At 38.4% G+C, this 23,455-nt stretch overlaps 2 protein-coding genes across 3 annotated transcripts in view; one reads left to right on the top strand and one right to left on the bottom strand.

Moving 5' to 3' along the window:
• Window positions 1-2,593: 2,593 nt before the first annotated feature.
• LOC114145889 (zinc-binding protein A33-like) lies at window positions 2,594-7,042 on the bottom strand. 2 transcript variants are annotated; one of them, XM_028019547.1, is made up of 4 exons: window positions 6,646-7,042; window positions 6,516-6,542; window positions 3,385-4,778; window positions 2,594-3,331 (listed from the first exon to the last, which is right to left on the bottom strand). In XM_028019547.1, exons 1-3 carry the CDS (start codon window positions 6,898-6,900, stop codon window positions 3,534-3,536), a joined length of 1,527 nt encoding a protein of 508 aa, XP_027875348.1. In that variant the 5' UTR covers window positions 6,901-7,042; the 3' UTR covers window positions 2,594-3,331; window positions 3,385-3,533. The 2 variants fall into 2 exon arrangements, with proteins under 2 accessions (XP_027875348.1, XP_027875358.1); XM_028019557.1 differs by lacking the exon at window positions 6,516-6,542 and having other exon boundaries at window positions 3,385-4,802.
• Window positions 7,043-10,642: 3,600 nt separating this feature from the next.
• slco4a1 (solute carrier organic anion transporter family, member 4A1) overlaps window positions 10,643-23,455 on the top strand; it is a 30,162-nt gene continuing 17,349 nt past the window's right edge. The window contains exons 1-2 of the mRNA XM_028019528.1: window positions 10,643-10,744; window positions 11,508-11,759. The gene's annotated coding sequence lies outside the window, so the exon portion shown is untranslated. The remainder of the gene's footprint in view (window positions 10,745-11,507; window positions 11,760-23,455) is intronic.

The following is a 23,455-nucleotide window of genomic DNA, read 5'->3' as shown; positions in this document are numbered from 1 at the left end:
AAAGCTTCCTTAAGAATTAAAGTCTGCTCTGTCTTTTTGTGATCAGCTTCACTGCTGTGTTTCCACTCCACTTCTTTCCCTCCATGATTTATGCTGTAAACATTGTTTTGAAAACATTTTAGTCATATAGCACTTCTCTAGTCATACTGAACTCTCAAAGTGCTTTAGAGTCGCATTCATCCAATCACATTCATTAATGGACAGACCTTCATACAACTGTTGGCTGTTTTGAAGTGTAAAGTCTCTGTAGGTTAAGTTGCTGTTTCCTTCAGGAACCACACGAGGAGCAGCAGCCCCAACTGTCTCCAACTATCCACTTTAAACCTGTCCTGTAGATCAGCGGGGGACTTTTTGACTTTCTAAGCTCTGCATGTTAGTGTGTGCCTGCATGTGTTGGCGTTTGACCTTTCCCCCTTCCTCCTTCAGCCCCCGAACCCTGCATCTCGGTCTCCTCCATGGTCAGGTCAGCGTTTGGGTGGATTTCAACAGATATCTGTACGGCACAAAAATAAAAAAAACGCTCTCTCATTAATTCTGCAAAGAAAGACTCGATTACTGAGCTCAGGACCTCTTACTGCTGAGAACAGCCTTTCCCCTCAGCATGCATTGATTTCTCGAACCCTTTCAGCCCTCACTCCCTTTCTGTCCACGCCAGCTCAGCACACACACACACTGTTCCGCACTGAATCATCTGAATATCATAATACGGTCTATGATGAATGCTAACTAGACAGCGGCCCTAGCTTTGATTAATGAAGATATCTTGCAGGTTCACAACGGTGGACCATGCACCACGCAGCCCAAACCATAGATAACTGTTCAGTGGTATAAATCAGGGTTAACCAGGCAGCGGTTTCTTGCTGAACAAATGAAGTAGCTTACTTGGAGGCACAATGAGACCACGACACACACACAGAGCAGGATCTATGCCTGATCATCTCCAGAACAAAGTGGAATTTCCAAGAGGGTCTAAATACACTTTAGTTCACGTTTGATGAAAGAAAAAGCGGATCTTTCCGCCTGAGGTGGTTTCTGATACGTCTTTTTAAAATAAAAAATATATAAAGAACTTTTATTTCATCAACGTTTGTATGCTTGTGTGGTTAAGCCTCTTTTGCTAGTAAGACAGTAAGTACCATGCAAATCTGTCTCATACAGTAAAACATGGCTATAATTTATACAAATCTAAAAAGATCCACATGTCTTTGAAAAATGTCAGCAATATCCATGAAAGCAGCAATTTTCAACAAATAGCAAAGGCTTCCTGCATCGCCACTGTTTGCTGACCAAGGGAGAGACTTTTTCTACCTTCCTTCACCCATTTACAGTTTAGAGAAGACTGGTAGGAAGAAGATGTGATTTTAGTTGACTTTTCTCATGTTGAATTGGATTTAAAATGGCAGCAGGTACTCTATGCCAACTGCCTAAAATTTGCCCAACATGACTTTTGTAGAAATGTCTCGTTTCCTATTGAACATGAGCTCAACAATATTTTTGTAAATATGGTTTTATACCATCTGTATTTAGTGGTGACCACAGTCCATTTTAATTCACTAGTTTAATTTCACATAAAAAAAAGTCAACTAAAAACACATCAGCTTCCTACCAGGCTTCTCTAGACTGAAGGTAATACAGCATGAATCACTTAACATTCATATGTGTCATATTTCGTGGTCTTAGGGATTTTCAAGACAGACTGTTCATTTTTTCTTCATGATCTGGCTACAGCCTCGTCATGGTCGTAGCATCCAGCTCCTGTGATGTGATCTTTTTCTTCACTGCTGCATCTTGACGGTCCTTTAGTATCATGCCTATCTACAGCGGTCATTGGTTGTAGTTAACCTTTACTCCACCCACTACTCCACCACACCGAGTACACCCTGCTGGTGTAAAGGGGGCCAGCCCATCATGGGGCAGGTGATGAGTCCACCAGAGCAGCAAACTGAAGACAAATGATTTTGATAATGCTGATGTGAATGATTATTGCATTCCTGGCAGTGAGGAAAGGAAAGCAACAGTGATTATAGTGAAATTAGACAATATTTAAAAATCTCAGGCTAGTATTTTTCTGAATATTCAGCACAAATATATTCTTTTTCCTATTATTTAGAAGGTAATGTCAGATGGTAGTACTTTGTTTCATTGTTTTTAGTCACAGAGCTGTAAACATATTTTGTATCCTGCTGCCCCCTGGTGGAAAACCTGTAACCACCAGCTTTCATGTAGAACATTTTCAGTTGGCTTTCACACCATGCTTTTTATGTGACTGTGTTGTCCTTGTTAAATTGTTGAAACACCAAATGAAAATTTGGAAAATTTGCAGTCACAGGGTTTTTTTTTTTTTTTAAATGGGATTATTAAATATATCTTGATAATTTGAGTTATTTTGAGTTTTAAAAACACGAGTTGTGAACACGGAGTATAAGCAGGAGGCATTCTTTCAACAAAACAAGCATGAAACCAAATACCAACACCAGAGTCCAATCATACCAAAGACAAGAAACATTAGTGAAACCACATGTTGATAAAGTAAAAACAGTAGAACATTCTTTTCAGTAGTGAGTTTTAGGAAAAGAAAACAAAGCAGACCAAATGTGATAATATGTGAACAAATTTATTCATTTGTATACAAAGAAGACACAGAACATGTTCAGAAAAAGTTCAAACATATTCTACTAAGACATTATGTTTGTCTCAATGTTAAATGATGATGGTGTTTTAGACATCAAGATAAATACATCTAGTCAAACTCAATACAGTGAGACAAAATCTCAAGTTTTAAAAAATGTACAATAAATCTTTTATTTCTATTCGGTGTTTCAAACTGTATTTTTAAAAGCATTTTGGTAGAATTACATCATGACTTCAATAAAAACAGACACTTTAGTAATCTATTTTCCTTTTCTAATCTCTAAAAAGTTTAAGGCAAGTGGGGGGAAAAAAAAAAAGTTTCTAGCAATAATCATGAGTAGAAAATAACTTCATGCTGCTTATAAAACCTTCATGCAAAAAATATATAATCCAGAAAGATTCACAATTCAATATAACTTTTTCATTAACAGATAATAAATTTCGCCTGAAGCTCAGATGATTTATTTCTAGTCGGTTGTTAACAATAAAACGCTGCATGGAAGATGAAATAATGACATAAATAAAAACCATTTCAACTGACTCTCAGATTGCGAAGACAATCGTCTTAGATTTTCTCTCTCTCCAAATCTCAGTAAGAATCAAATACATCTGACATATTTTCTATTGCATTATTATTTACAACAGCCTGTCTGTACATTACTCATCCGTTGAGACAAGAATGCATGGCTGTGGGGAAATACACTGCTCAAAAAGATAAAGGGAACACTTCCCTTTATTTTTTTGAGCAGTATATTTTTTTACAAGCAGATCTCAAACACTCCTACTACCAATATGAGAATATTTCAAAATAAACAACGTTTGTATAAGTCTAAGTCATATTTGATCCAGTTCTGTACTTTTCAGCTCAACTTCCAGTGATTTCTGCTGAACTGCAGTGCTGCTCAGTACCAGCAGACAGTGACAGGACTATGATCCGGCTCCATGTGTTGGATGTTAATCTGTGCGGACACTGGTGTGGTCACACAGACAGCGCTCACAGAGTGGATGTGTGTCATGGTGTCTGCGTCATAGAAGGACAGCTCTTTAGAAGAGCAGTTAAAGTAAACCCCAATCTTTCTGGGTCTGTTTCCAAACTCTAGATCTGTGGTGACATTTGGGCCACATATGGCATATTTTACTCCATCATATTTCAGGAGATTATGCATTACCCCCAGTTCCCAATAGTTTCTGCTGCCAACCTCAATTTCCCAGTAATACTGCCCGGCTCTGAACTCACTGACACTGGATGCAGTTTGTAAGTTTACTGTGGCTTCAGTGCCAGAAGCGCTGAAGCCACAGAAGGCTTCAGAAGGGTTTTGGCTGTAGTAACTAGATCCATGAAATGGAAAACTGGGTGAAGCTCCAAAAGCAGACAGATGATGCAAATATTGCCTCTCAATAACAGTGTCAAAATATGTAGATTGTGATTTGGAGTATCCAAAGACTTGGGGTGTTTTGGGTTTACAGAACAAACTTCTCCCATCATCAGACACGACCACATCCTCACTGTCGCGTTTCAGCGTCAGCAGTGCTGCCCGGGGCTGGATCACCTGAAGCATCTCCTTCCACATGAAGAACTGCAGGTGGCTCTCATACGGCCCCAGTGAGAGAGAAGACTCCACCACTTGGAGTTCATTCACTCTGGGCCTGAACACATGCTCTAGCGCCCCCTTGCTCTTCCCCTCTGTCCAGCTCTTTAAGAAGCTCTCCGATTCTGTGATTTTCAGAACCGTGGAGACTTTTTCCTTCAGCTCTCTGCTCTCAGACAAAGCCACGGCTGTAGCTTGGAAAGTCTCTCTCATTTTCTCAACGTTGTCTTCCTCCTTGTGCTTCATCTCGCTCTTTATCTCATTTTCTCTCCTCCTCAGAAACTGATGCATCTCCTCAAACTGCTTGCTGATCCGAGCCAACAGCTGCTGAGATCTGACTCTGGTTTTAAACATTTCGTCCTTTTGTGCATCAGCAAGACGTTCTATAGCATGAATATCGTCCGCAGTGTATTGTTCAAACATCTCCAGCTGTTTCCTGAGGGATGCAGCAGCTTCTTTAACTGGTTTAAACTGGTGACCTTCATGCTCCTCGCCATCTCTGCAGATGATGCAAACTAGCTGCTGGTCTGTGATGCAGAATAACTTCAGCTTCTCCTCATGTTCAGGACAGAGTCCAGCCACCTGGAAGACACACATTGCGACGTTTGAGTGTTTGATTGGTTGTATTGCATTTTCAGTAACAAGCATAAGTGGAGGGAGAACATATTATTAATGTCAGAATATTATTATGAGCCTATGCAGGATTAGAGTTACACCCTGGTCAGGTCTGCCGTCCATCACACGGTCAGTCCCTTCATATAATGGCTTCAGATGAAAATCTAGATACTAAATAAACAATAAAATGTTGTTTAGAACAATGGAGTATTAGGGCCATACTAAGAAAATAATATGAAATAAAGTCATAATAGGTTGAGAATAAAGTCATAGTATTAGGTGTTTTTGTGAAGGCAATTACAAGAATAATGTAAATAAAACAAGAATAAAATCATAATAATATGATAATGAAGTCAGAATATTTTGAGAATAAAGTTGTAATATTTCTCATAATTCTATTTTTTAAATCTTCCCAGCCTGGCATTAATACTCTGATCTCACAAATCTAGCCTGCATTTGGCTACAGACTAGATTTGTGAAAATAAACAGATTGATTCATATTTTCTTACATAAAATTGGCTCCTGCTGGTACTGTTATGTTAATACCATAATCAGGTCTCCTCCACCTGATTAATTAAATGTTTACATCCCTCAAAATACTGACCTGGCAAACATATTTCAATCAGAGGTGTGATTAATTTAGTTATTGATTAATCCTAGTGAAATTATTACCTGAAAATCATTCTAGGTTTCAGTTTTCTCTTTGTTGTTTTGTTTGGTTCCCCGGGTTTTATGTACAATTCTTTAGATTTACTATCTGGAATTTTGTTTCTTTTTGGGAGATTTTTTTCATTCTCAGTGGCCTTAAAGCCACGTTATTTGAAACAACATTTAAACACATAATCAAATCCACTAACTGATGTGGCTTGATTGCACTAAAACATGATGAATTATCCAGTTAGCAGCTCATCAAGTTATGACATCATCTGGTCTTTCCCCTCATGTTTATTGTGCATAAATGTCTGAACTTATGACACAAGTGAACAATAAATACATAAAACTTATTTCTCTCATTTAACTTCCATTTAGAGAACAGAAATAATGTTTATAATCTGAAATAATGTAAAATATAATGCAAGAAAAACTTATATGCATTTTTTAATATGATGAATAAAAACTTCTTGTTTCACTTACATGTCAGTTATACCAACTTCTAAACCAGCATGAGATCAACAATTAAACCTGAACAAACCTGGTTTAATTGTCAATAATTAATATTAATTTCATATAAATCATATGAAATTTAAAGTTCACTACACTTAAGGTTTACTTAATTTCCGTTATTATTTTACATGCTGCTTGTCTTATGAGTAGTAAGTTATTCACTCTGGCTGCCTGAATCCTTTGATATTTTGACATTGGCCAGGATTTCACATTTAATGTTCATTATTTGCTTTATGACTCAAATTATTCCCATTAAAGGTTTTTTAAACTCAAAATTGAACATTAATATTTTATACTTAAAAAGTTATATCTGAATGTACAGAAGAAAAAAAAACATTTAATTTGGATACACCCCGTCCTTTTTTTATTCTCTATGCATCTTTAAAAGAAATTATTCTCATACAAACACATTTAACAAATGATTATTCATACAAATGCTACCTTTTCAGTCCCAGTTTCATTTTCAATAACATTAGGCTATTTTAACAAGTCTGTGTAACAATTCAGCTTCTCGTTGTGTTCAGGGCAAAACCCCACAGCAGCCTTTGGAGTCAATAAAAAATGTCAACAACTGACTTCTAGCCTCTAATAAACAGTCACATTCTATGTTATGCAATTGTAAAATGTATTAAAGTCAAAACCTTACCTCAGTGTCTTTTCCAGATTCCTTCTCCTTCTTTGCTTTTTCAGCAAGACTTTTTAAGATGTGATTAGTTGTGAAATCCATCCTGTCTGTAGGAACAGTCGCCCGACACTGTGGGCACTGATCCAGTGAGTTCAGAGAAAGTGTGATGCATTCCCTGCAGAAAGAGTGCCCACAGAAGACACTTACTGGATCAGTGAAGATGCCTAAACAGACCGAACATGTCAGATCTTCTGACAAGGAGGAAGAAGACGCCATGTTCTGTCTGATCTGTGCTTCTCTGTGTGTACCTGTGCGTTCAGAAAGCAATTTCTTTCCTTGAAGAGCCGCACCCAAACTTCATGCAGCGTCTTAATTGACCTCCCTAAGTTTCATTTCTGCTCATTGCTCCCAGCTGCTATGGATTACCCTACTGGTGAAAATCCAAAGAGGAAGCTGGCTGGATAACATGCCTACAGAAACAATTGTAATACTCAGTTGAGAATGAAAGAAAGAAACGCTGGCCATTATTAAAAAAGAGCAATTTCATGAAAGATTATGACAAGACTACAAATCATAATAAAATCATTCTGAACTCATAATATACAGTTTAGTTTTCAATTGCAGCAAATTCCACATCCTCCACTGAAACATGATTTAGAATGAATTACAATTGCTTCTTCATTAACAAGTCACTCAATTATTTGAAACCTGTCGTGGAAAAAAAACTATTTCCAAGCACTGTTCAGGTGAAATCACCCAATCAGGTTTATTCATATACTGTATTGTGCACAATACAGAGAGCTTGTAGGATAATCAGTAATGAAGCAGGTCTGGATGAAAAGCTCTGCCAGGCAGAGACAACATATGAGTTTTAAACAAAGGATAAAGAATTAACAACAAAGGGGTGAGACAGCCTGGTTCTGATGCAGCTGTAGAAAACAACTTCCAACCTTCTACATGTAACCCAAATAGGTCTTTTGGTGAGAGTTCACAAGCATTCATATAACATGACTAGCAGATGTGACCTTAATGTAATTTTTCCATCACAAACCTCAAGTCTTTGGTAGGTTACAAACAAATTCCAGCAGTTCTTAACCTAACTAAAAGCACTCTGATCTTCATCATTTTAATTCTAAACCTAGAACTGATCCCTCCCCAGATCTGAATGCTGTGTTTTCTTTGTGGAAACAAGTCATTCAGAGAGGTAATGATTGCTTTTCCATTCTCCTAACTGTGGTAGATTAGCTGGACATGAGAGCCTTCTTAAATCTTGCTAGAACACAACTTAGAGAGTATGGAACCAACAAAATTAACAACCTGATCTGATGAAACCAAATTAAGCATGTTGGTCTGAACTATAAGCTTCTTGTCTGCAGCAGGAACTGGGTGAGTGTGACTGATCTGAGTAAGACTGGTCCTGGAGAGTGATTCATCTTTTTATTGGGCAAATATTCTACTCCTCTTTTGCTTCTGTTAACGTTTTACACGTTTTAAATGTGTTGTTGTTGTGATTGCGATGGGTATAATGCTTTTTAATGAGGCTGGGTTTCTTTTGGTGCCCTACGTGAAGCCCTGGGATCTGTGGGTGGACAATCTGCTTTTGCCTAAGTCGGTGGCAGAAAGCACCAGCAAAAGCGTCAGGGCCACAGTAATATGACAAGAACCTGAAAAGAAAAACAATTGTTGAGGGAATATAGCTCCCTCTAGTGACCAACATCCGGGAACTGCTCTAGGAAGTCCACCCATCCGTTTTCTTACACACTTGTACCTGGTGGGGTCAGCAGGGTTGCTGGTTATAGATATTGTCCACTTGGTGTCGCAGTAGAGGAAATTAAGAACCATGGCTCCGTGGCGCCCTCTGATGGAAATCTGCCAGAACTGTGAGGAGAGAAGTAGAACCGAGACAGACCCGTGACCCCAGCCTCTAAACAAGACCAAGTGTATTGAAATTAAGCTTGCATGGGATATTAATGCGTAATTTATAAATCACCTGTGTTTGATAAACAAGTAATGTTCTATTTATGTATGAAATCAGTTATAATCTGTTACAAACATCTTCAGGGAATGTTTTATGAAAGGGAGGGTGGGTACAACTTAAGGGGGACACTGAATTTGAAAATATGTAGCATCAGAACAACTTTGACAAGATTTTTGTATCACTGTGACTGGGGTCAAACAGTGGAACGAACTGAATATGGAACTAAAACAATGTCTGAGCATCAACCAGTTTAAAAATAAATACAGAGCTATGTTACTCATGTTGTACAGGGAACCCTACCTGGATGTCAGCTTGTAATTTACAATTGTCATTACTAGTATTATTATCCGTACATTTTCTTGCCTCATGTGAGTTAATTTGTAACTATCTTGTCAATGTAATATAGTCTATTGTTGGCTCTTTAGCACAGTACACTGAACAGGCACATGAATATTTGAACATGGTTTTGATTACACATTTTGATAATCATTGAGTCAGTAGGTAATATATTTCATTAATTTGAGATAAGGGGTAGGATCAAATAGGTGCTCACTTCTTCCTACCCCTTTTCAAACATAACAGTAGCTAATTCACTCATTAGCTAAACAACAGCACATGATAAAACCAAATCGGTTATCGTTTTTATCAATATGCTCCAGTACCGTAATGATATGGTACAGTTTGAATGAAACTACTGTTTCATTCAGAGGAAAAAAAGGGCCCAACACTCAGTTTGTTGGGCCCTTTTTCTCCAACATCATTAAAAACACACACAGACAGTGAACAGGGACAGTTCAAGCCTTTTGGGGGCCATAAGCATATTTTCATTTGGGCCCCACCATACCAACACGTCAAAGATGCTTTGTCATTCCTAAGCTAATCAATCTAAGTAATGTACCTACCATTACTAGCTTTGTTGGTAATAAGCTTGCATCAGACTGGTCATGTCATGACTATTGATAACATCACAAAAAAAATGTGGATATTGAAATGCAGAGTAGTGTTTAAATGTGGCATTTTATTTTAAATATTTGAAAGTAACATCAGCTGATAAACAGTAAGTTTAGTAAACAGGTTAACAAGTTTAATATTTTATATTTCCAAAAGAGTGTCAGCAGCCAACAGCAGGAAGAGTTTAATCTATTACATGTGTAACGACTACAATGAAAAAAGAGAATAGAGCTTCAACTTCAACAAAATGAGTTCATCTCTGATCTCATATTCTGAACAAGCTTCATGTTTGAATGAGGGAGTTTCCCATGGGAAAGCCATTGTTGCAGACCGCCTCGTTTCCATTGAGCGGTATGGGACGGGTCTGTGTGGTTTGGTTGGAGTCTTACTCCGTAGGCAGAGTTAACCCCAGACTCCTAGCATAGCGTCACAGTAGCGCGATGGTAAAAGTAATGCACTAGTATGTCTTGTTCTTGTCGCAAGCAGTGATGATTTTCTGTCCCTCAACTGATGAGCTGTGTAGCTCCACCCTAACGGCACCATTGTCCCATGACCTACAGGTGAAGGAGGTCGAGGAATGTTGCAGCATGATGGTCTGTTGTATGGAAACAGACAAAAGGGTAAATCGAACCACACTGACCTGTGCCTTTCTGCTCAGTGGAGTATCTATATTTTGGCCTTGCACCCTTAAAGGCATTTTAAAAATGGATCAAAAAGTGTTCAATGAGACACTGGTGTTATGGAAACGGTCTAAACATAGCAGGAATCCTCTCTTATCTCCACTCTGACGAACTCAGCTCTGAAACTAATCTCGGTTTCTAAGAAAAACACATAAACAAAGAGGACTGTTTGTGAAATCTGAATTGCTTTTAACCTCTTAAAAAAAATTACTCCTTGAACCTATTTTGTAGAATTATGTCCTTCATTATGAAACAAGCTGGTGAATAATTTAGCTTTATGACATTTTTTTTATATGCTCCACATATTTTATGTGGAGCATTTTAACAATTAGCAGTAAAGATGTTGCAAGCTTGTTAACTATAAAACCAGGCAGGATGTTATCTGCTGGCTCTAAAGCACTGTGTGGGCTTTAGTGACATTGGGAGAAAAGACTGCAAAGGACCTCCAACTGAAAAACCAAGAAATCCTGAATCATTTTTAATATCATATATCATCTCCGACTCCTTGAAGGTAAGTTGAGAATTCACAACGATTGTCTTAAACATGTGGTTGGTGTTAACTGCACAAAGAGCTCTCTAAGCCATAGTTATTTCCTCTTTGTGGAGACATAGATAAATGATCTCAGTCATTATTGTTACTTTCCCTTTGGGATGATGAATGAAGTATTTTCAAAGTGAATGTAGGGAACGTTCTTAGTAAAATATTCTGACTCGTATAGTGTTCTTCAACATTATCAACAAAATGTTCCACTTTCGTATGAATGTATACACTTCAGTAATCTGTTTTTTTTATTTCTGTTTTGTTTTGTTTTTTGCATTCCCAACCACTCGGACGGCCTGTTAGGATCATTGTAGATGGAAAAAATGAATACATTTCAGCCAAAGAAACTCAGGCATTTTAGAACAAGGACATTTTTGAAAAGTCTTACATTTCCTAGAAAAAAAGATCGTCTCAAAATTGCCGTCTTCAATTTTTCAAACTCTGAAAATTTCCAAAAGTCAAAAATGTTCTCATTTTCAAACTCTGACATGATTTAATCTCAGGATATGTTTGAGATTAATCTCAACGTTTCTGGGTCTTTTTCGAGCAATTTTTCACCAAACTCATTTTTCTTTTTTTGTTTGTTAGTTTGTTTTTTTTCTAGAGAATTTCAGAAATTAATCTAAAAAAAATTTGATCTTTTTTTTTTTGGTTTTCTTTTTTGTGGAAATTAAATTCACGCTTCCTTTTTAACCTTTCTTCAACGGCCCTAACACACCGTCGTGTATTACAGTCCGCTCATCAAGCGACAGCAGCGCTGCTTCAGCTCGTCTCTCCTCTTCGCGCTCTGTGATTGGTCCAGAGCTGATAGCGCCACAGAGCTGAACATCAGCCTCTTTACAAAGCGCTTACTCCGCTCCTCTCAGAGCGACGGGCGCTGAGCGGCGGCGTTGATGCAAACGGAGCAACATCTGTTGCGTTTCGTCTCCCTTCTGGACAGACCGTTCACTGAGAAGACGCGTGGCTGATGAAGGTCGATAACAAGGTATTGCTGCTGCTTTATTTCCGCCGTGTGAAAGGATGCGCTGTGTGGTGCATCAACTGCCTCAGCTGCTCTGATCCCAGTGCGTTCAGTCTGAAATGTGCTTTTAAAAAAAATATTGGTGATAATATGAGCATAAGTCTTACTTGGTCATGTAAGTAAATAAGTATTACAGATCATCCGTCAGCGTGATCCGGAATATGTAAAGCAGAACTCAGCGCTGGTCGGACAATAACCAGGCTTTTCTGTGTATTTGCCTGTATTGTGGCTGAAATCCGTTTCAAAATGTCATATTGTCTCCAATCCATGTTGCCTGTTTTAAAATCGCACATTTCTTCAAAACCGCTCCCTGCATGTGTGTCTGTGGAGGGTTCCCCTCCAAACGAGAACGTCTACCATGCAATCACGTGTTTTCTGTTCAGTTACATATTTTCCTTTATTTATTTGTTTGAGACCGTGCACCTGCCGTAGACATGCCGCGCAATGCGATATGTGATATTTGGAACCTGGAATAGAAAGAGATTCTTTCCGAGCGTCCTACGTGTCATTTGGTCTGCGCCGTCTGCGCTTTGTTTCATTTGCGGTCTGCAGAACCTGAGCGCCAGACCTGACTGACTGAGCTTGCATCAGGCAGCCCATCTAGCAGAGTAACAGAAGGGATTTCCCCTTATGTGTCGATGCCGAGACAGCATTTCTGCTCTAATGGTTAAGGAGCCGGAAGCAGACGTGAAAAAAAGGGAACATTAAGTCGTCTAGTAAAACAGTTCATTTGATGAACTAGTTATTTATAGATATGGAGATCTACTTTGTCTCAAACCTTTGCCAACTTCCCTGTTCGAGAATCATTAAAAAAGTGTTTAGAAATTAGACTGGATGTGCTTCTTTTTTTTTTTTTTTTTTTTTTATGAACCAGAACTTGTTTTAGATCTTACACTTAGTAGCTTGTTATTGTGATTTGTTCAATATGACTGTTTGTTTATCGACGTGAAACAGAGGCATCATAAGAGTATTTGAGGCCCTGAGCAGAATTTAACTGGGGGCCCATCTCCATGCAAAGCCCAACCTAGATGCTTCCTGCAAGGTCTCCCGGCTCACGTCAGCACGTCAGGTTTTGACATTTTAATGTAACTTAATGCCTGTAAATGTAATTTATTGTCTAAGTTAAATGGCCATCATAATTTTCTACAACTTTTCTTTTTTATTTGTATTTAGACTTGTAAGGTTATGATAGCTTCTGTAAACGGTGTTTATAGGAATGTTAGAAATCAAGAAAAAATGGGAAGAAGTGAAAATGGAAAGAAAGGAGCAAAAGCTGAAAGTTGATTCAATATTCAGAATGTATGTTCATAGAATGTTGAAGTAAAAATCCAGATTAAAGAAATAATCTTCCGGAGCATAATGTTGACGCATGCTCACGTCATCACTCCCTTTTCTTAAATTAACTCTGTGGCCGGAATCATTTCTATGAATCAGCTCTGGAGTGACAGCAGCAGTAAATGGAAGCAGCTGAAAGTCACATGACCAGTCCACGTTTTACTTGGGAGGCTAAAAGACAACCTGAGTACATACAGAAAGCATTTTTAAGTTATAGTTGTATTTATTTAGGGCAAAAATAAATCCGGTCAATGGTTCCATCAATCCTGGCATGTTGTCTACGGCCTGAAACAGCAAAGCATACCCAGACTGTCATTCTGCTACTGCCATTTTTGAATTGCTTGTATGATTTCCTTCCTATAAGCTGTTGTGTTAGTTTTAGATGAGAAGTAATAGGATGCACAACTTCCCTCTTTTGCCCTGTCATTTCACAGAACGTATTGATGAAATGCTGTGGGACCATCAACATGTTTCTTGGCATTGAGACGGGCCTTAGAGTTCCTTTTGGTCTGCAGTCGCTGTTTTCTTCAAACTCTGCCACAGATGACGTTGCTGTTCATATTGTGGAATCATGAACCATTTGTAACTTTTCCAGGCTGATAGATGCCATTGATTTTGATTCTCATCAGCTCTAGAATTTCTCTAGACTGCAGCATAATGTGTTGCTTTTGATATCTTTTAGTCTTTTTCAAATGGTCAGGTGCACGGTGGCATAGTTGGTAGCAGGAAGGCCCTGGGTTCAAATATCGGCCTGGGATTTGCATACTTTCTCTGGGTACTCTGGTTTACTCCTACAGTCTAAAATCATGACTCGTACATGACAATTGGTCTCTCTAAATGACCCTTATGTGTGTGTGCGTTGTTTCCCCTGTGTGTCCGTTTGATAGAGTGGCCAAGGTGTACTCTGCCTCTTGGCCAATAACCGATTGAGATAGTTGGCAGACCCCCACCACTCCGCCACCCTGCAAGGACAAGTAGGTGTAGATGATGGATGGATGTTGTCAGGAAGGTTCTATTTTTGATTTCAGAGGTCTGGCAGTAATCAGGCCTGAGTAAGGTTAGTGAAATTGAAGCATAGAAATCACTGTGAACTCATGAATTAACAAAAGAGCTACTTACGGTTTCACATAGAACCAAGTTGGTTTAGATTGCGTTCTCCATCACATTAGAGCTGCTTATTTTATTTCTTGTACTCAGATGCTTTTTTTTTGGAGCCCTGTGCTTTTTTATTTTCGTCCATTTTACCAACTCAGCTTTAAAAATTGCTGTGCAACCTTCCCATATGTAACACAGCTCTATTGCACGGTGGGGTTCTTTGCAATCTTTGAGGACGTGGTCAAGGTTTAGTTGAGGTAGTCACAACCCAAACAAAGAGACACCAAGGTGGAACCAGTCAGCAGACGGACAGAAAAGTGTCCCCCAGGTTCACCCTGACTGAAAACATGACTGTGGAAATAAGTCATGTTTGGACAGAGTGTCTGTTGTCACTTTGGACCGACAGGTTCTTAGAACAGTCTGTCAATGTTTTTCAAATGCTTCATTTGCATACTCTTATCTGATTTGGTGGTACTATCTTCTGAGAGAAAAATAACACGTTCTTTATGAGATGACAGTAAAAAGTTTCATTTTGCAGGTTTATTCTTAAACTTATCATCTAACTGTCACTCCAGTCATACACAAGATCCACTCATTTGTTCCGACCACTGCGGCAGTCAGCTGTAATCTTTCTGGAATATAATTCAACATTCAGCTGTTTGCTTAGAAACACGAAACAGCCGTCTGATCAGAATATGGAAAGTTGGTTGCAGGCATAAAGTGTTACAAACCTGATGAACAGGATATCAAATATTTGCTCAACTCATCTTTACATTGGTTAGCTGGATGTTTTCTGGTCTCACAACCAGGAATTAAAAGTCATGTTTGTTACCACCTTAAATACCTACATAGCTGTTGCTGTATGGACATTCAGTGTGTCAATCAATACACTGAACCCGCGCTGTTACAGATTTGTTGCTTTGCAGAAAACAGAGAAGTGATGCTGAGCCGTTATCATGAACCCTAAATATGAAAGCGTGAGCTTGATGACAACCTGCCTCCATGTTTGAAACTCTTACTTTGATGTTAGACACTTGTTCATCAAAGCCTAGAAGAAGCCTTCCCCTACTTTTAATTTTATTGTCTGGGAGCATTTTCAGCATCTGGTAGAAAAAAAATAAACGGTGACAGAGTGAAAGTCAAGATACAAAGGATTTGTAGGATACTGTTTACAATAGCTGCATTTCGATTGACCATATTATTTCAAAATAATTTCACTTAATGGAAACATGCCAATTAAAAAAACCCAAAAAACTCTTGTTTTATTTTTTAATGTTGGTGCTAGGATGAGGTGTTTTTTTGGCCATATAAAAATTAGCATATTTTACAAAACTGCATCACACATAAAATCAACAACTGGATGTTACTACTGGCACAAACCACAAAGAAGAAGACAACAGGAAGTAGTTGGAGGATCATGGAGTGGGATGTTTTAATGACTTATCATGTGAACAAACTTATTCACATATGAGTTTCATTGCGTTTCTTATTTATTGGAAACACCGCAATTGCAACATAGTGGTTTTTCTTCTTTTTTGACATTAGAGAAATATTGAGTTTTTTTTAGGTTTGTCTTGGAAACACAGCTGTAGTTAAATTTAACTTCTGCTCTGATCTCATAACATTTTACTGTCACTGTGAGCAATCAGTGTGACTGAGCATAATATCTAATCCCACAGATCCTGTGTGGGCTTACACTCGGTTAGGTTTAGGTTGAACTGAGCATCAACCTATCTCACTGCAATCATACAAAATCTAACCAAGTATTCTTGGTCTAGTTTCTAGTGCAAATATCTCAGTACACTTTAAAGAAGACAAAACTAACTTACAAGTAACCTTTCAGCAAGATATAGAGCTTGTTACATAGTTATTTTACAATAGTTATTTTTTCATCAGTAATATTGATTTAAAAAGTATTAGTTCCATTGGCAGATATTTTCACTTATAACAAGACATGCTCCCTGTGTCATTAATCAAATAATCTGCCAATCTGGAACATTATGGAATTATTGGTTTAAAACAAGCTCCTTGTTGAAGAGTTACTTGTAAGTTAGTTTTGTCTTATTTGAAGTGTACTAAGATATTTAGTGCACTAAATATCTTATCATTATCCAATTACCAGATATAAGCAAATTGGATAAAATGTTGGCAAGCTTAACACTTTAATTTCTCTTGCTCTGGGCAATATGCTCTTTTTACTTTCTGAAATGATGAAGAGCTGAACATTTGTTCTTGAAACGTAGTAGCTGGGTGACATTTTTGTGAAAATTGTTAAACTAATGGAAGATCCTGTATGGGTCTTACCACCAGTGATGTCAGAGTGATTAATATCTGCGTGTGGACTGCTGGAGGTCTGACTCAGTGCTTCCTGCTGTACTCATACCTATGTATTTAGGATTGCACAATTATGTTAGACAGTTATTTTAACCAGAATGACATGGTACAATAACAGGGTGTGTTTTCATGTGGAACCTTACATTTATTTTAACGATACTGCTGTGAACTCACATGGAGTTCTGCTTCTGGACTGATGAGCAGAGGTGATGCGGTTTAATGTGATGTGAGTCTCTGACCCAGTTCACATAAACACATGTTTCTGCAGATGCTCTGTGTGTAGTGAACCTGGACACAAACAAAACAACTTTCAAGCCTCAGCATGTGAGGTTTGAACATTACTGAAGATTCATTTATTTCAAAAAATAGGTCGTTTGTGGTAGGCTTCGTGAAATAACACAGATCTAGTTCCCGGAAGGTGGACAGTAACCAGATTTGTTTCTCTATGCAATAATCTTTAAGGTCAGGTAGCGACCTTAAAGGTTTAATGTATAGGAGGACTAGAAGTGCAATAGTAGAAGTAGTTTGCAGGTTTGCAGTCATGGTTATACATTGTTTTTGGATTAAATCTCAGTGCATTGGTATTTAAAAGTTTTGTAGAGAGAAAATCATCTGTTCAAATGAAAGTAGTTATTTTTAATAAAGGTGAAGTATTATGTAATTATGAGGCAAATAGTACCATTTTATACCACAATTAAGCAACTGTTATTTTCAGTTGTTGTAAAAAATTCTGTATGTATCAAATATGACATAAACAAAATTTGACTTTGTAATTTAATGCCTTGAAAATAGGACTCTGTCTCTTTAAAAGCTCCTCTGAAACTTCTCCTTTAAGAAGTCAGCACAACATCGCTCCTCTATTAACCCTTTAACAGCGTTTTTGCCAGCGCTGCACTGAGAAGTAGCTTGTATCAAGAGTGCAGTGCAGTTCCACCAGGTGTTTGCTAGTTGCTCCTTGCTAGTCTGAAGGAGCCAAGTCGCGTTCATTTGAACAAGTCATCATACGAACTGCTCTTCCGTCTAATGCATCTAAAAATGGTTGCAAACGGCATCATGGAGAAGCATTGTTGTTGTGATGTGCTACTGGGGAATGTCAGAACAATTAGGAGCTTTTTTAAAGAGACAGAGGCCAATTTCAAGTTATCAGATGCAAAGTCAAATTTGTTTTAAGTCATGTTTGACATATACAGCATTTTGAAACAACTTATGGTAACATAGTTACTTGACTGTGTTATAAAATGGGCCAGTGTGGTTGGAAAGTACATAATACATTCCCTTTAGAATTCTCATCATCCATCCGTTATCTTACACCCTTATCCGATTGGTGTTGCTGGTACCTATCTCCAGCGGTCAACCTGACAGGCAACCTGACCCTGGATGGGTTGCCAGTCTATTGCAGAATTCTCATCATAGCTAAGCCATTTTCTTTTGTAATTATTATTACTATTATTATTTTTAATGGCTGGTTTTTAATTTCAGATAAATGAACAGTTTTAAAGATCCATCTTTGACAGGTCACCTTTTTTTATTGTTCACCATCTAAATACACTTCTGCTTAGTACTGTCTTTCTGTTGGGATGACAATCACATCTGTCGGATTTTTGAAGATCTTTTCTTACTTGAGATTCAGGTGTTTGCAATTGTACACTTGTTATGATACAAGACCTTAATGTGAAAGAACTTAAAAAAGCAAAAAAAGTACTTCCTCATTCTCTCTCAAAGCATCTTTACTTTTCTCAATTTCAACTAATAATATCGCCTTACATTTGCTCCTGAACAAGTACCTTTTGAAATAGTAGCCCTCTCTTCTACTTCTCCAACAGAGGGCAGTACTGTGCTGGAATGTCTAGAAGATGTAGGTCAGGGCGTTGATGCTTGCTCTGTGTCTGTGTGAGTCTGTAGCTACAGGCAGATTCATTTTTGTTTATCCTCGGTGTAGACGGCACCGCAGTAAAAATGGCTTCAAACAATTGGCTGTCCAGCCTTTCCTATGTCCATCTTAAGGATCTTCAAAGAAGACACTGAACCCGTACATATCCTGATGTTCCTCTGATGTGAGACGGTGAGCTTGGCAGAGAGGAAGAAGACTTCTACCTGTGAATATCTACATCAGGCATTCTAATTTCCCGAAACGACTTGCGCTGTTGTTTCCTAGAGCTCCAGAAGCCTCTGATCAGAAGCGTTGTTACTAGGGATGGGGATTTATCACATTTCACATCGTCAAGCATTTATCCTGATAAAGTTCTTATCATGAGAAGAATTTAAATTTGTCGTTGTCATTCCAATTAATGACGTTTAAAACCCCTAGAACTGTCCGTATCTTTGGGATTGTTATTCTACGCTATTTTGACCTACTGTTTGTTCAATGAGAGCATCAATATATATCAAATATAATTAAATATAATTAAATGCAGTGACTGTGGGCAGTTTAGTGATACAAATCACTTTTGTATGTAACTACTGGTGCCCTAAAATATTACAAATGAAATGTTTTTCAAGGGCAGAATGTGTGTGAGGGCTATGACCACTGTGCCATGCAGTTACCCAAAAAAAGGAGCATTGGATAGTTTTGATGGCCACTTTTATCATTATCACAATAAAACAATAAAAGTTTAAGCCCATATTCGCCCACTCCTAGTTGTTGCTGGTGTGCTGGTTTAGGTCTTCATCTTTGTACCTTTCCAATGCCGTCACACTGAACAGACTAATTCTAACAGTAGAATGATCAAATTCTACAGCTGAAAAGTTCAAATGATTTCCATCTTACTCCAACACATGTTTAGCTGTAGTTCCAAAAGAGTTTGAACTTCTACAACATTTGTTTGGTTCTTGTCTTGTTTTGTTTCTGTTGTTTGCAGGCTCTGCAGCACGAAACGGTGACACAGAAAGGGGAACGTAGCGAATGTCAGAGGGAACAGTTGGAACGTTTTCATTTAGAGACAAGTGCTAAACGAGCCGGGCTGTCTGTTGCCTGTGGGGACGGTTGGCATTTACTCTCTGAGCTGCAGCCAAGCGGAAGAACATTACCGGGTCAGTGCCTTCTGAAATCCCACTGCCGCTGCGAACGCCACGGACTGACTGGAACGTGACTGTCTACTTTATAATGGGAGTACTGTAGTTTTTATAGTTTTTTCCCCAAACAAAAAGGTTAAATTATATTTATTATTCCTTTATTTAATCAGGTAAACCCCGTTGAGATCTAGATCTCATTTTCAAGAGGGACCTGAAACAAACTTCACTCCCCATCGGGGAATCGAACCCCGGTCTCCTGCGTGACAGGCGGTGATATGGTTAAAAAGAAATATATAACAAAAAAAAACTACAATATGAGTCAAACTCTGAACTTCATATTTCGTTACACTGCAACCACAAACATTTATGTATGTTACAGTTATTTCATGCACAGATTAGTTCATGCAAGGCTCGGTGAGCAGTTTTCAGCTTTAATGAACAAACTTGATGGAGGCTTACTCTTTTAGTGTCGTCATAAATTAGCATTTATGACGAATTTAAGGAAAATTATACATAGGCTTTAAGGCTTGGTGTGAAAACAAAGCATGTTTGTGGAAAAGCACCTCTTGCCTGCTGCTAATTACGGTTGATGATTTATGATGCTCCGGGCCTTTTTTGTTTTCCAAAGCCACTGAGAACCATTTTAGAGTGTCTAACTTTATGAAACCTTGAAAATATTAGCAGATTTTCAAAGAAAGAAGTTGGCCTCTGTCAAAAAACTGAAAATAGACGTTCAGTTTCCAGACGGAAATCCTGCTGAAGAGAAGGAAGCATAAGAGAGGACATCAGACTCTGGAGAGATTATTTAAGGAGGAACGTCACAGATTACTCTTTGTATGGACTATCTACGAATACACAATGTTAGAAAAACATGTAATTAAACAGATATGTGCAATAACTCAATCACTGTGTGGTGAATAAGAAGACAGCTAAATAAAGTTGTTATATTCTTTCTCCTCTCAAATTCTCTTTACCTTGGCCTGAGAACGAGTTCAGGGTCAACAGGGACAAATACATAACACATTTTGCCTCATTGGAGAATTTTCTAATTTTAGGATAAAAGAGCTGGTTCCTGGAATGAAGTAATCAAACACAGCAACTTGTTCCCAGAGTCAAACCTGCACTCCGGTTTTACCAGATTGATATTCCAGGACAATAAATATTCTGTTTTAGTGACATCTCACTGCAGCAGTGTCGATTAAAATGATCTCTGAATCAGATGGACAGCTAAAGCCTTACCTTGTCTTAATATATTTATGCATGGGAGTCTTTCTGGGCTCATACTTCAAAAGCCTTTGTGTACCACAGAGGAACAACTCCCAATTCCAAAGCAAATAACTTTCCTGTGAGTAGATAAAGGAGCTGGTGGGAAGGGCAAAACCCTGTGCTTATTAATATTACAACTCCCCACTCTGATCTCAGCAAGATGGAGATTTGGACCCCCAAAAAAGCCTGTGACAACATTTCCATTGCTGGCCTCAGAACAACAAACAGTGAGGCAGGAAGGTGCTGCCTCATATTAGAGCATTGTTTTGGGCAATGGCCTGGTTCCCCTTTCAGGAAACTCCCACTTCTAATCATCCCATCATCAGCTGATATTAATCCACTCCCTGATGCCTTCCCATCCAATCACAGCTTGAGTTTAAAGTAAATTCAGTTTTTGAATTTACTTTTGGGGATCTTCCTCATATATGCTGTCACAGAGTGCAGAACAAGACTTAATTTTATCTGTCAATGTGATTTTAATTGGATTGCAGAGATTGCTGACCGTTCTAAATCTTCTAAACCACCTGCTGATTACAGGAGATTGGCTGAACACACAGTAGAAGTGCAGGCAACTCGTCCCATTCATTTGGCTCTGCTGTTGTTGGGAAGGCCTCTGCCAGTCATTTATAGAATGATTTTCCATTTTTTGTCCTTCACTCTAAAGGGCATTTAACTGAAATATTTATATATATTAATCCCAATAGTGCATATCTTACTCTGATCATGGGCATTTCCAAAGGATGTACTTGTCAGTTGGCTCCAGTGACTTTTCTGATTTGTTTTATTGGCCGGGGCAGTGCCAATAAATGACTGGTCAATCATTGCCACCCCTACCAAGTGATTGGTGGTTCCAATTGGGAAGTAACTCACTGGCAGAGTACACTTCTGGTACAAGCAGTTCCTCTTCAAAACAGGTGGTGGCAGGGGTGACATTTTTAAATACTCCTATAGGCCTTCAAGAAAATATTATGTCCGTAGTCAAATATTTTTAATATATGGATATTTTGCTGCAAAACAGACGATCCGTTCTTGGCCACCACTGAGTGAGCAGCAGTCCCAACCTGTACACCCCTATAAAAATCTTCTGGCTCCGCCGCAGCTGATTGGCCAGATTTTCATTACAAATCAGGTGACAAATCTGGGACAAGGCCTGTCAGGAGAAGAAAAAGAGGAAGGCAAAGAAAAATAAGTAGGTAAGAATACAAAAAGGAAAGGAAAAATCAACAATCTTTTTTTTTACCCTCTTATTCTCCTTTGTCGTCTTCTTTTTCTTCTTCTATGCTTTCACTCCACACCAGGCCTTTGTGCACTACAGGCCCCAGCCAGGGTTCAAGCCCCGGTTTAGTGTTTTTGGATTAGCCGTTATGTCTTGGCCGCTCCTATTTGAAGTCAACCATGGAGTCGTTCATTGACGATGGGGTTGTGTAAAATGGCTTACTATCCTATGTTGTCTTGCCTTTGTGTCTTCAGTGTCCTGATGATGAACAGTGACACAAGCTCGATGTTGTCCATTACTGTGTTAGATTGGTGTACAGATTTGCACGTTTTTGATACGGTAATCCTCGCTGACTTTCAAGTTGGAAGATGACCTGGGTCAGGGTACAATGGGCTGACTGCAACCAGACCGGCCAGGTCTGTCAGGTCACCCCTATTCTTCACCTAGTGCCTTGCTTGCTGTCTGGATGTGAGCAGAAAATCCAGTCAATCAGATCAATCAGAAGAGTTGCTGCTCCCAAGTGACAAATGCATTCACAAAACAGAAACAGCAAGCACAGTTTTCTGGCTAGCGTCAACAGATGGGAGGAGGGGTGTGTTTTACCACTTGTCATGCTGTGTTCATGGACTCACAATCAGAGCTATCCACTTTACTGAATAATAAATGCCCCGTTGCAATTGCCTAACAAGCTCCTTTCCTCAATTAAATTTGAAGCCAATGCTTCCTTTATCCACATAGGTGTTGATATCTGGGTGATATATAATATCAATACCAAGTTGATATCAGGATCAGATTGATACTAACATTGTAAGACTGATACTTTAGTCTTGCATACTCTCTTGAAATGTTTTTTTTTCTTTGATTTGCTCTCAATTGAAAACTTTTGCACTTTTTCAAATTTAAAACACAATGCTGAATTATTTTTTTTGTATTCCCATTGTTTCTGTTTATCATGTTAACATGTCAATGAAGTATTTTGTAGGCAACTGAAAACTTTATCCAAATCCTGTCCTGGGTTTTAACAAGATACTTCAAAATTTAAAAAAATGAAAAGCCCTAGACATCAGAAGATTGATGATATTTAACCTTAAATAAGTATCAGTATTTATATTGGTGACACTTGGTAACAGACACTCTAAGACCCTCACCATGGAGTTATTCCCTAAAGTACAGGCAGACATTAGAAGTTGGTTATACTGCACCTCCTAAAATGATTTTTCATGCACCTCATTCTGAACTTTAGTTTTGTGAATTTGCTCCCATGTTACTCACTTGTGACCCTACTATGTCCCTCTAAACAAGACAACACAGATTTCAGTGTGAATGTGTTTATTCATTCCTTTTTGGGTCATTAGTATCTACTTGTCATGACACATTAGTTTCCTCATTTTGCGAGGAAAGA

This window comes from Xiphophorus couchianus, chromosome 1 (assembly GCF_001444195.1).
Source record: "Xiphophorus couchianus chromosome 1, X_couchianus-1.0, whole genome shotgun sequence".
Lineage (NCBI taxonomy): Eukaryota > Metazoa > Chordata > Actinopteri > Cyprinodontiformes > Poeciliidae > Xiphophorus > Xiphophorus couchianus.
This window is presented reverse-complemented; position numbering and strand designations above follow the sequence as displayed.